Source organism: Wasmannia auropunctata, unplaced genomic scaffold, assembly GCF_000956235.1.
Source record: "Wasmannia auropunctata unplaced genomic scaffold, wasmannia.A_1.0 LD336032.1, whole genome shotgun sequence".
Classification (NCBI taxonomy): Eukaryota; Metazoa; Arthropoda; class Insecta; order Hymenoptera; family Formicidae; genus Wasmannia; species Wasmannia auropunctata.
The window spans coordinates 382271-394217 of record NW_012026858.1 but is presented as its reverse complement, the minus strand read 5'-3'; the positions used below and the strand labels follow the sequence as shown (position 1 = coordinate 394217).

Below are 11947 nucleotides of genomic sequence, written 5' to 3'. Positions count from 1 at the left end.
GCATTATAATATATTACGGAATCAATTAACATATCGCGAATAATTGCGAATTGCATTTGTTCGGCTTCTTGAATTTCCCACCTGTCGTCAGTGTCGCCACGTGCCATGCTAATTCTGTGCCGCTGAGGTTTCGCTCTTTCCGGTTTGTATTCTCGCAAAGGTGTGTGGTGTTGACAGCTCCTTGACGATTTAAGCATTTCAAGCCGGTTTTAGTGAACATATATGAGAATTTATAATGAGAAATATATCAATTTAGTGGCTTTTACGATTTTCACCGATTATTCAGATCGAAGCGTTAATCTGTGTTTCACACGTGTGGCGTACGTGCATGTGTACTATTTTACGTGTTGACCATTTTACTGAGTTAAATTTCCCTTTCAGATGCCGTCTGTAACGCTGAAGGACGTCGATCAGCAAAAATTTGTGAAGGCTTTCGCAGCCTTTCTCAAAAAGTAAGTAAGAAATATTATCCCAATAGGAACCTAACCTAACCTATAACTAACCTCATACATGTGTAATGTCCAAAACACATTGAATCGTTCGTATTTGTTCTTTATTATTTAATTTTACTACTATTAATTCTTTTCTGCATCATTTTAGTTGACTAAAAATTTGCGTTTTATATTGCATGTTGTAAAAATAACCGTGTACTATAATTGTGTACTGTAATACTATTTTGCAACTCGACTTGTACTTTATAAAAATTTAGAACTGGCAAGAATTGACTAAAAATTTGCATTTTATATTGCATATTGTAAAAATAACCGTGTACTATAACTGTATACTGTAACACATTGTACATTTTGTAACTCGACTTGTACTTTATAAAAATTCAGAACTGGCAAGATGCGCGTGCCAGAGTGGGTGGATATTGTGAAGACGGCTAAATTCAAGGAACTCGCTCCTTACGATCCCGACTGGTACTACATCAGATGTGCGGCCCTGGTGCGTCACATCTACATTCGCAGCCCAATCGGAGTCGGCGCCGTTACCAAGATCTTTGGCGGACGCAAACGCAATGGCACCCACCCCAGCCACTTCTGCCGGTCGTCGAGTGGTGTCGCGCGCAAGGCGCTCCAAAGCTTGGAGCAGCTGAAGCTGATCGAGAAGGCACCCCTTGGAGGACGCAAATTGACCAGCCAAGGACGCAGGGACTTGGATCGAATCGCCGCGCAAGTTAAGGCTAAGAGCAAAAAACAGCTTAAGCTGCAGGAAATTATTATGTAATATTCTTTTATGTTTCTGTAATAAAAAAACACATTTAAACATTTGAATTAAACACTTTGAATTGTATCCGATTAATAATAGTATAAATTTTATCGCTGCGATAAATTTACTGAATAGTATCTAAGAATTATAAGTCATGGATCTGATTGAAGCATGAATCTAATAAGATTATTTTAATATTTATTCTTTGATGCAACTGTAGATATATATTCGAAAATCACGAATATTAATAGCAAATTCGGTAACTATATTATACTAGATTAGTGCACATTAAAAGCTGCATAAAGTATACACAAAGTTAGTAAGATTAAATGATAAAGTCGTATATTTTAAACGATTAAGTATTGTATACTTAATCATATTGTCAACATTATTTAACAAAATATATATTATTCTATTGTCGGAGCAGATTATATATTATACACTGTATTTAGATGCTTTAAATGTGGTATCTAACAGTATATACATATACATTGGATTAGTGCATTTAACATAGTGTAGGGCATAGTGGTATAGTAGTATAGGGCATTTTATAAAGAAAATTGTTTTCTTATAAGCACATTCAATGCTTTCTAGAATATATCATTTTAGATACTAAATTCATAAAATACGTATTGAAACATTAATGAAATAAATATCAATCTGATTACTATATCAGATTATAGTTATTAATCGACATATCCTTCACATAAAAATGATATAAAATGAAATAGAAAATTCTAACGAGAAATGAGGTACATACATCAAATTGATATTTTACCATAAAATTCTTCGATACATTTTACCATACGTACCTCGACAATGTCGATAAAGTGTCTGGCCGCGCAGCAGACTCGAACCACATCCATTCTAGAGCTCTGCCTATGATTTTATCGGCAGTGTCAGAGAATGATGTAGCTACGTAGTTCCCTTTCAAAGGGTGGATCCGAATGGCGGTAGCGGAGTAGGCTGGCTTACGGCGACTGATCGCTCTCTTAGATACTCTTCGTTTCGTGGCGAAACATCCGGTCGCGGCGGTCGCGCGCGCGCGTCGGCAGCGCCGCCTCAGTGAAACTTCGGCCGCAGTCGCGTGTGTTTCGGCGGTACTCGGCACCCGACCGAGGCGGTTAGGGTGCGCGATTAGGTGCGAGTTTGGAGTGCGAAGGAGCATCCCGCGGACGCAGCTGCGTAAGTGCGCGCGCGCGCGTGTGTGTGCCCGCTCGGTGTGTTTTTATGTGTTCGTGCGCGTCGGTCCGTCCGTTCGCCGCGGCGGTGTGCATGCGCGCATGCACGTATGCGTGGTGACCCGCGCTCCTCGTTCACGGGAACAGCGAGCTGCTGCTGCTGCTGCTGCTGTTGTTGCCGTTGCTGCTGCTATGCGTCCTCGCGACGGCTGGTGGCTCGCCGCGACTATGTCGCGAAAATAATCGCGCCGGTCCCGCGAGTGTTTCTCTCTCTCTCTTCCTCTCTGCACTGACACGGAGAGGTGGTGGCCGTCGGACACGCTGCTCGAACCCGCTGTTTGTCTCTCCGTCGCGCTCCCTCATTCCCTTCGTCATTCATTCTCCTCTCTGTCTGTCCCTCTCTTTCTCTCTCTCTCTCGCGCCTTCTTTCCTTCACACACCCGCTCCGTCTCTCTTTCTCTCTCTCTCTCGCTCCCTGTCACTACTCTTCGTGCCGGGACAACCGTTCGTCATACCGTACGTCACGGAAAAGCGGCGTACGATACGGTAGGATAGGAGAAGCGAAAAAAAAAAAACGTGGATCGGGGTGTCCTCCGCCGGGATTCACGGTGAGGGACAAGTGAAGTGAACGGTGTCAGCCGCGGAGTGTAAGAGTGCGGCGCGATCGCCGGCGACGACGGCGACGGCGACGACGACGAGGAGGACGAGCAAGGGGGAGTCGCGGTGGCGAGAGAAGCGATCCGCCGAGGGGACAGGGCTGCCGCTCTCGCTTGCAGCTGGGCGCTGGGGCGGAGGGTGGGGTGGACGGCGGGAGACGGAACAACTGACGGAAAACGAGAACAGGCGGAAAGATGCCGGGCCTGATCGCCGTGAGCGAGTTCGTCGAGGAGACGAGGGAGGACTACAACTCGCCCACCACGTCCACCTTCGTCTCGCGGATGCCACAGTGCAGGCAGACCATCACGTCCCTCGAGGAGGTGAGTTTATACGACGTTAGCAGCAACACCCGTCATGACGGCCGTTCCCGTGGACATTGATTGAAATTGTGAACCTAAGCTCTCCGACCCGGTCCTCCCCCCCATTCTCCCCGCTCCCGTTTTCGGCAAGTGACGGGGAGAGTCAAGTAAACTACGATCAGCGCCCAATTAATAGCCATGGGGAACCGCCGATGCGGTCCGAGCGATTTATCTCGACATTTTCGTCCATTTTTGCTCCAATTTCTTCGTGCGTTTTCGTTCCCAATTTTTCATTCATCTTTGCGCCAATTTTTTTGCATCAGTTTTTTTTTGTTTATTCTTGCTCGGATTTTTTCGTTTATTTTCGCTACTACTCCAATTTTGTTTTTTTCGAATATTTTTGCCGCAATTTGTATATTTGTGCTCCATTTCTAGCCACGCTTCTCTAATCGCATCCTGCTTTCGTGGTTTCCTCGGCTCTCCTTCTTCCTCTCCGTTCCGCCACCCCCCCATCGTATCGTATCGTCCTTGCCCGCTCTCTTTTCCCGTGATAGCAACCATACCGGATCGTGATTGTACGCGTGTTCTTCGGGCGTATAGAAGCGTGTATCGCGTATATACTTATCGGTCGCGCGATACGAGCCGGAAACGTCTGTCGACATTCTCGGCCGCGATCCTGCATGCAGGACGTTCGATGATTCGTACAAGTATAGGCACCAAGAATGATACTGACATTTTCCGAGCGTTACGATTTCCGCGCAAGCCGAGGATAACAATTTGTTCTAAGACTTTGGACTCCCAATGCGTCGAGTGCACCTAGCGTGATTAGTATCGTTGTATCTTGCGAACTTTTGTTATCGCTTTACGGAAGCTTATCAAACGAAAGGCGTTCCGTTTCTGACGCCAATAATCGTGCACGCACATCGATGTGAGAATTATTCTTTCTCAGCTTTCATTCGCATTTGGTTGAATCACGCTCCATTTCGATACGCGTCAACATGCGAGAATTTTAAGATTCTCGAGGAGGGGCGGGGGAGGGGAGGGGAAGGGGAGGGGGAGGGAGGAAGGCGACTCGCCGCCTTATCGTCGCCGATTGATCGTTAACACTTCAAATGCGGAGATGATGCTAATGCCGAGGCATTTAAAGCCGCGGCGTAGCCGGCGATGACGCTATTATTATCGTCGCACGTGCTTCGAAATCCGATTTCCTCGCCAGGAAACTGGCCCGCATTATCGGTTTATATTCCTCGCCGTTCAATGGCTCGTGTTTCTCGCCAGCATTGGTAGCGCGACCGCGTTCGTTCTGACGCAGTCTCGGTAATATTAAGGAAGATAAAGAGGCGTGACTTGAAAGAGCGCAGAACAGGACAGCCTCTCCCCCCCCCCTCCCTCCCCCGTCGACGTCGGATATGTAAAATTCTGGATATTCTCGAATATCGGGATTTATCGCGGATTTTTCTGCGGAGACACATCAACGTTTCCGACCATCATTTCGCTATAGCTTGCCGGGCGCGATCATCGCTTCGCGTCGACGCTCCTAATTTGCGGACACTGTGAATGACTATGATACGTATCTCCGCGTCAAGTGGAATCCGAGCAACAGTGGTCCGCGCGTGAAATGTGTACCCTGTGCAAAGACACGGCTGACACGCGTAACAGGAATAATGTAAATACTACAGAGAACTAACAATACTAACAAAGCCAATGTCTTATTTCTTCCCACAGTAGGAAACAATGGATACTTTTTAATTGGGTTTTTTATCGAATCTTTTAAAAATAAATTTGTGCGGGCGATGAAGATAGAAAGTGAGATAAATGCTCAGATAAGGACTTTTTTAATTTAAAATTAATTTAAAATTAATTGCCGTTATATTCAAATATTCACGTGTTAATCACGTGTTAAAGCAGTTAAGTTAGTAATATATATTCTCATTTGAATATGGATGCTTGTTTAAAGTGATTATATAATTACGAATTGTTCCGCACATTACGTAATGCGGTGATATTAATATTTAGCATCAGTAAAAATACTTGGAAAGAACTTATCTGTCGATAAGTCTGCAATTGGAAGATTGAGTATATCACTGATTCCGTGTTTATTCTTGTTACATCGGACATATCGTTTTAATCCTTTCATTCATGGAATACCCATATCATTCTATGTGCTAATAATAGAGAATACTCGCGCAATAATAGAGAATATAAGATTATCTATATAGTCAGCAGTAATAAAGAGTATAAGATTAGCTAATATAGTCAATATAACATAGAGAATATAAGATTAGCTATATATAATCAATATCATATTTTGCTACTCAAAGAAGAAACATTTTTTAAGTAGAAATTTATTCAAAGATTAATTTTTATCATGGTATCAGTTTTTTGTTTTGCAAGTAATTGAAATGACAAACTAGTATTTTTAATCAGGCACGTCTGTACGCTTATGTGCATCTTAATTCTTAAATTATATTGAAGATTAAGGCTAACAAAGTTTTTTTATGAGATTCTTAAGAAAAAAACAGGAGTATTTCATATAATTGCCAAGTACACAAAAAAGCGTTTGCAGACTTTATACATAACTCATTCAAAATCACCAATGAAAAAGAAAAATTGCTTTCCATTGTCTACTGTCCCGTGCTACTACCCATCATTCTAAAAATTCCACATTGTTTTGAGATATATATTCAGAACTATAAATTCCCTTGAAAAAACTCAGCAAATGTAATTCATCTGCATACAGCTACCAAATGTGATGAATAAGCGTGCGCTAACCAGAAATAGTGATCGAATCGATAGAGTGAAGGGCGATTTGTACAACTCTGGCAGAATCGTAGGTAATAATTTCATGAAGGTTAATTTTCGGTAGTATTTTCGTGACCGTTCTTATGTGATTGAGCAAGTTAGAATTGATATGTATATATTCCACTTTGATATTACTTCCAAAATTACGAGGACTAGTTCACGTATTGCCTCTGGAGAAACCATCCATTTACTTGATATAAATGTTTTTGCGCAGCCGCGCAGAAGCGTGCTCGTAGAGCATAAAATTCGACCTGGGGTTTTTCAAGGGGAGAAAGAGACGAGTGAAAAAAGAGAGACGAAAAAATAGAAGAAAAAAAAACAAATTCCCGGTATACACGGAGGATAATAAGAAATAACGAATGTTGAGAGAGGCAGCGAACTTTAAAAAGTTGAATCCAGAGGCTAGATTCTGTAACTCTTAACGATAGACGATAACAATTCGTTATTGTCGTTTTGTCGCAACTTTTTCACCGTGCATTATAATAATACCTGCGTAACGGCAATAAAACGATAACGATCTGTCATTAAGAGTTACAGAATCTAAATCTAGCTGCTGGGGCTCTAAAGTAATCTAATCCGACGTAACGCAACTCCCCAATTATTTTCTCGAGCACCGTTTCGACAGTATCTGTTCTCTTTTGACATCTTATTTTAAATTTAAATTTATTAGCCAAGAGAGAGAGAGAGAGAGAGAGTGAGAAAGGGCGAGAGATAGTGTCGTAAATCACATGTAATATTGTTATATGATCCCGACATGAAAAATTTTTCACCGACCCGCGACGCTTGCCTCAGTTCGCCTTGAAGAAGTATGTCCAATATCTACATCGGCGTGTCGGAATTTCCGGGTCACTCGTTCTCTCCTCCTTCGGGAGGAGGCAAGGCGGAGGCGAGCAAGAGGAGAAAGGTGCACGCTGACGTTCCCGTCTCCTTTAACGATTCGGAGAATTTTCGCGAGAGGAGAAAATTCCGTCAGGAGCATGCTCGCGTAGTGCCGGCTCTTTTCTTCGTCTTCCCGCCGTCTTTCTCTTCTCTTCCCGTCGAGAATTCCTTCTTCGTCGCGGTTGACGATTATAACGCGGTATGGAGAACATTTCGCCGTTACGGACATGCTGACAGACGGTGACGAGTATAATCGTCGTGGCGAAGTTTATTTTGCGACGCGGCGACATCTGCACACTTTTAATACGTGCCAATTCGTATGCCGGATCTTCTCTTGCTATATGTCTTGCGATGCAAGTACAAGTACTCACGTAAGCTACGTTCAACGCTAAACACTTGATTCATAATTATCAAAGTAATTCTCACGACTCTCTCAAAGTAATCCTCGACTCTATCGATACTCAGTTTTCAAATTTCAACAATTAACGCGCAATACTTATTTTCTTAAATTCTTTAAATTTTTCTTATTCCAAATATTATCATTATACGAATTAATGCAATTAACAATAGAAATAAAAAAATTATAAATAATACATAATCTTCCATAGTTTCAAATTGATCTACACGAAAAGAATGATTTTTCTTTGCTGGAAGGTCAAAAAATTTGGATCTAAAAATAATTTTGTTGGAAATGATATCTATAAAATGATAAGCATTGTTGTAAAATGTTTTTATACTCTAGCAATTAGTCTAACTTTCTAACAAAATTAATTTTGATAGTCGAACAAAAATTATCTTCAGATCTGTATCCAGCAAAATTATTCTTTCCGTGTATAGCAATAAGAATAAGATCATTTATATCATATAATTTTTATGTGACTTATATGAGCAATAATATCTTATTACACTCAGTGGCATAAATCATAAATTCGAAAATCCCGTTAAGATAATCCGTGCATTTTATCTCACAATCAGTTTCTCTTCTGCTCTCTTTCATTCTTTCTTTCTCTCTCTCTCTCTCTCTCTCTTTCACACTTTCTCTTTCCTTCTTTTTCTCTCCCTTTTACCGGCAATAAAAATAGATCGCGATGGGTTCCAAAATAGTAGCGACGCTCGAATTTCGTATAGACTGGTGTCGTAAGTCCTAAGTTCTAAAGTGGGAAAGTGGGTGACTCGAAGACAGTCAGGGTCAAGAGTACGGGAGTGACGTTGTTGTTCAGACTGGCTCTCTAAAGTACGTTGTAATTTATGAAAGTAAAAGCTCGATACACAAAGAACCTTTCGTTGCTTTCACTCGCCGAGTACAAAAAATATGCGCCGCTGTTTATTATCTCGTTAGCGGTATTATCATGTAAATTGTTTGTTTTCATGTAACATATTACGCGCGAAATTATTATTTTTTACGTAGAATAAATTAGTGAATTATATATCTATACGAACGAATATATCTATATGAAACTGTTTATTATAATTTTAAAGAATAACTGTTCAATTTAATTACACAATGGCCTTTAACACATCTTGATTTCATTGAGAATTTTTTATCGAATAAAGAAAAATATTATGAATCAAGGGCTTGCTGAGCTATAAATAGAAATAAAAAATATCTATGATCAAAATACGTACCTGAATATTTTGTCAACTTTACTATGAGGAATTAAAAACATATCGTGTGTTTCGAGTGCAAAATATTTTTAAATCGATTACCGTACGTTGTACACGTGGAAAGAACGGTTTTACGCTGAATAATTTTACGTACAATTTTAGCTATGATACAGATCTGAAAATAATTCTGTTGGACCATCAAAATAATTATGTAGGACGCTCAAGCTTCATCAATGATAATGCTGCAAAAAGTTTTCGACAGTCTATAGCAACCAGTTTGAGAGCGTCCTATACATAATCATTTTGATAGCCCAACAAAATTAGATACTTCGGCAAAACCGTTCTTCCCGCGTGTGTGTAAAATTAGCATTCTCGCGACGCGGAGTATCGCTAGCCGAGCGCGGGGGTTTAGTTGTGCGCAGGTTTTCGCAATTTTTTCTCAATGATTGACGAAAGCAGCAAAGCTGCCTGCATCGCAAATGAGCACGGCGGTTCTATTAACGCGGCATGATGTAAGAGTTGTCTGGGCGCTCGGAGGCGTCGAGGAACTCGACAGGATCTATTACCTCGTATGCATTTGATTATCGGGCGAGCGTTAACCGCTCGCGTAAGGGCGACATTTTACATTCGTAAGAGCCACCAGACCCTCGGGAACTGTAGTTTGGCGAACGATTTAACCCGATGGCGATATAATCAATTTCGGTCAAACGTGGAGTGTACGCGCGCGGGTTAAACAACGCAGCAGAACCGAGTTCTGAAACTGTAATTGAAAGCAAATCTATTATTATCCAAACTGTATTGAACGTGTAATTCGAGAACGTAATTATAATAATAACGAAAATGTTAATTATCGTGTTGCTTGCTACAATTGTTTAATCAATAACCGAAGATGAACTTTCCCCAATGACTCGTTGACCATCGTTATTAATAATAATAGCAATATGAGCTTATCAATAATAATAATAATTCAATTTGCGTACGCAAATAAGTATTTGTTGATGGAATTTTGCGCACGCGATGTTTTTTTATGAGTCAAGAAGCGGAAAGGCACGTTCAACAAAGCAAAATGATCAGGGCCACGACCTTCTATCAAAAATATGAAAGCATAACTAAACAAGCGAATTAAGTAAAATTAATTGCATTGAATTCGGCGAATTGAAATGAACCGGGCTTTATTGGCTGTAAGATAGATAGGGGCATATTGAGTTAACGAAAAAATTACGATGATTATAATTGTGCCTAAGTGATGGGATCTCATTGAGATCTGACAGCGGAACAATGTCCGCGAAATATTTTCTGTGTACGATTATTGAATGAGAACGTGTGCTTTTACATTTAATGATACAAGTTGAGATAAGCGTCATTCTATCTTTTTTATCACTGGATGTTGAAAAGAGATAGAATGACGCTTGTGCCGATTTGTGTCACTAAATGGAAAGTACCCCAGGTATAAAACTTATAAACTTAAGTACAGTTTTGAAATCGGAATTTAATATTTTTAAGGAGGTGCACATGAGAGACTTGATTAAAATATAATATTTATTTAAAAAATGCAAGCTTTAGTACTAATCTCATTTCGAATATGAAATTTGGTATTTCAATAATTCGGTATAAATAGTCCGAGATTAATACACTGTAAATAGTATGTGAATACGATCATTTTAAAAATGATAATGTAGAGATAACGGTTATTTTCGAGGATTTCCCGACATGGCGATTAAATCGACCGTCATCGAGCGCGATTGCGTAGCTTGTTTCCTGCCAAAGATCTCCGGGCGACCCAGTTTGTTGTCTGACTTCCGAACGGGGAATTTTAAGGGCCGTGTAATTACACGGTGTCCGTGAGATCTTGGTACGTTTATCCAGCCGTTGCGGTTTGGAGCAGGGTCGGATTTACGATTTGAATGAATGTGGACAGGGAAAGCTCGGCATATGAATTAAACGTGGATTTAACATAATTATACAATCATCGTGTGTAATATCTTTTAATATGCGCGATGCTAATTGAATTTTGAATTGAATTTTGTGCTCTTTAATTCCCTAAAAGAGAAACATTTCCTTAAAAGTTCTGATGTCTTCAAAAATTGGACGTTTGGCCCGGCCGTTTCTTCTCTGTCTTACGACACGAAACTGCGGTCAGAAATTAATCGCGTGCCGCATTATGATGCTGGCGATGAAAAATCTTCCTTTCTCTCCGCGACTTTCACCCGAACCGTTGCATCTCGTTGCGACTCCGAGTTGTTTCCTCTGCGTGAATTCCGGAGCGAGATGCGTGCGTTTAGAAATCGCATTCGAGCATCACGATATTATCTGATAGTAGTTAAAAAGTTAAACATTGTGCGAGATATTCACCCGGAAGAACGATCACGGTGTGAATAACGGTAATTAAAACAACGAGAAACTGCATTGTCAATTAATTGAAAACAGGATTGTTTGACTTAAAACTTTCTCTTGGAAAAAGAATTGTGAAAAGAATGCATTGTGAAAAAAAATACTAAAACAAATAAGCGCGACTGTAGACGCCAATCTTTTTTATGTTACTATAATAAATTTTTTACTTGATAAAGTAAATTTCTTATTACATATAAATCTTTATTTTTTTAAATTTATGTCAATTTCTGTATATTTGATATTAGATCTTCTGATCAGATTTCTGTATGTTCAAAGAAATTGTACGTATAACACGCATCCTCGCGTACAAAATTTATAATCATTTGTAAAAATATCAGAACAATTAAAAACATACAAGCTGTTTTATGTTAAGCAAGGAAAAATGGGAAGTCATCAACAGATCTATGTTGAAAAGTTTTTTCAATTTTGTTTTGGCAATTGGTATATCGTTGCTATATCACTCTACTAAGCAGTGGAAAAAATCGTGAGAAACGTATATTTGCAGTCTCAGTACGTCGCGACGACAAAGAGGCTATCGAGATCAAATTCAATGCTTGCATCCACGTCCGCACAATATCGCCGGAGTAACCCAATAAGTATGAATGCTATATAGGGTGTTCTCCAAGTCATTGGCGGTAGAGCGTTCTTAGCAATCGAAACGAGTACCTCGATAATGGTCGGCGACAGGCTGCTTTCTCGATCAAGGATACCAGTTAAAGTGGACGTCTCTTGCGTTGGAAATAATCGAATGCACTTAGGACCGCAGCCAAAGATTAATCTTGGCCAACCGTGCAAGTTTTATCATTGCGAGAGAGAGAGAGAGAGAGAGAGAGAGAGAGAGAGAGAGAGAAAGAAGTTGTTCGAAATCACGCTTAATTGTTCGCGCGTTTTTACGATATAATTGTCGACGTTTAACGTGCGAAT

The 11947-nt window shown here is 40.4% G+C and overlaps 2 protein-coding genes across 4 annotated transcripts in view; both read left to right on the top strand.

Annotated features, from left to right (window-relative positions):
* Positions 1-72: 72 nt before the first annotated feature.
* LOC105452409 (40S ribosomal protein S19a-like) lies at positions 73-1293 on the top strand. Of its 2 annotated transcripts, none has more exons than XM_011693468.1 (3): positions 73-160; positions 382-452; positions 837-1293. In XM_011693468.1, the coding sequence occupies exons 2-3, from the start codon at positions 382-384 to the stop codon at positions 1225-1227; spliced, it is 462 nt and encodes a 153-aa protein (XP_011691770.1). In that variant the 5' UTR covers positions 73-160; the 3' UTR covers positions 1228-1293. The 2 variants fall into 2 exon arrangements, with proteins under 2 accessions (XP_011691770.1, XP_011691771.1); XM_011693469.1 differs by lacking the exon at positions 73-160 and adding an exon at positions 177-320.
* A 1948-nt stretch (positions 1294-3241) lies between these two features.
* The window catches only part of LOC105452408 (arf-GAP with SH3 domain, ANK repeat and PH domain-containing protein 1), a 45550-nt gene continuing 36844 nt past the window's right edge, over positions 3242-11947 (top strand). For both annotated transcript variants that reach the window (XM_011693467.1, XM_011693466.1), the window contains exon 1: positions 3242-3367. In XM_011693467.1, the coding sequence (XP_011691769.1) occupies positions 3242-3367 (126 nt within the window). The remainder of the gene's footprint in view (positions 3368-11947) is intronic.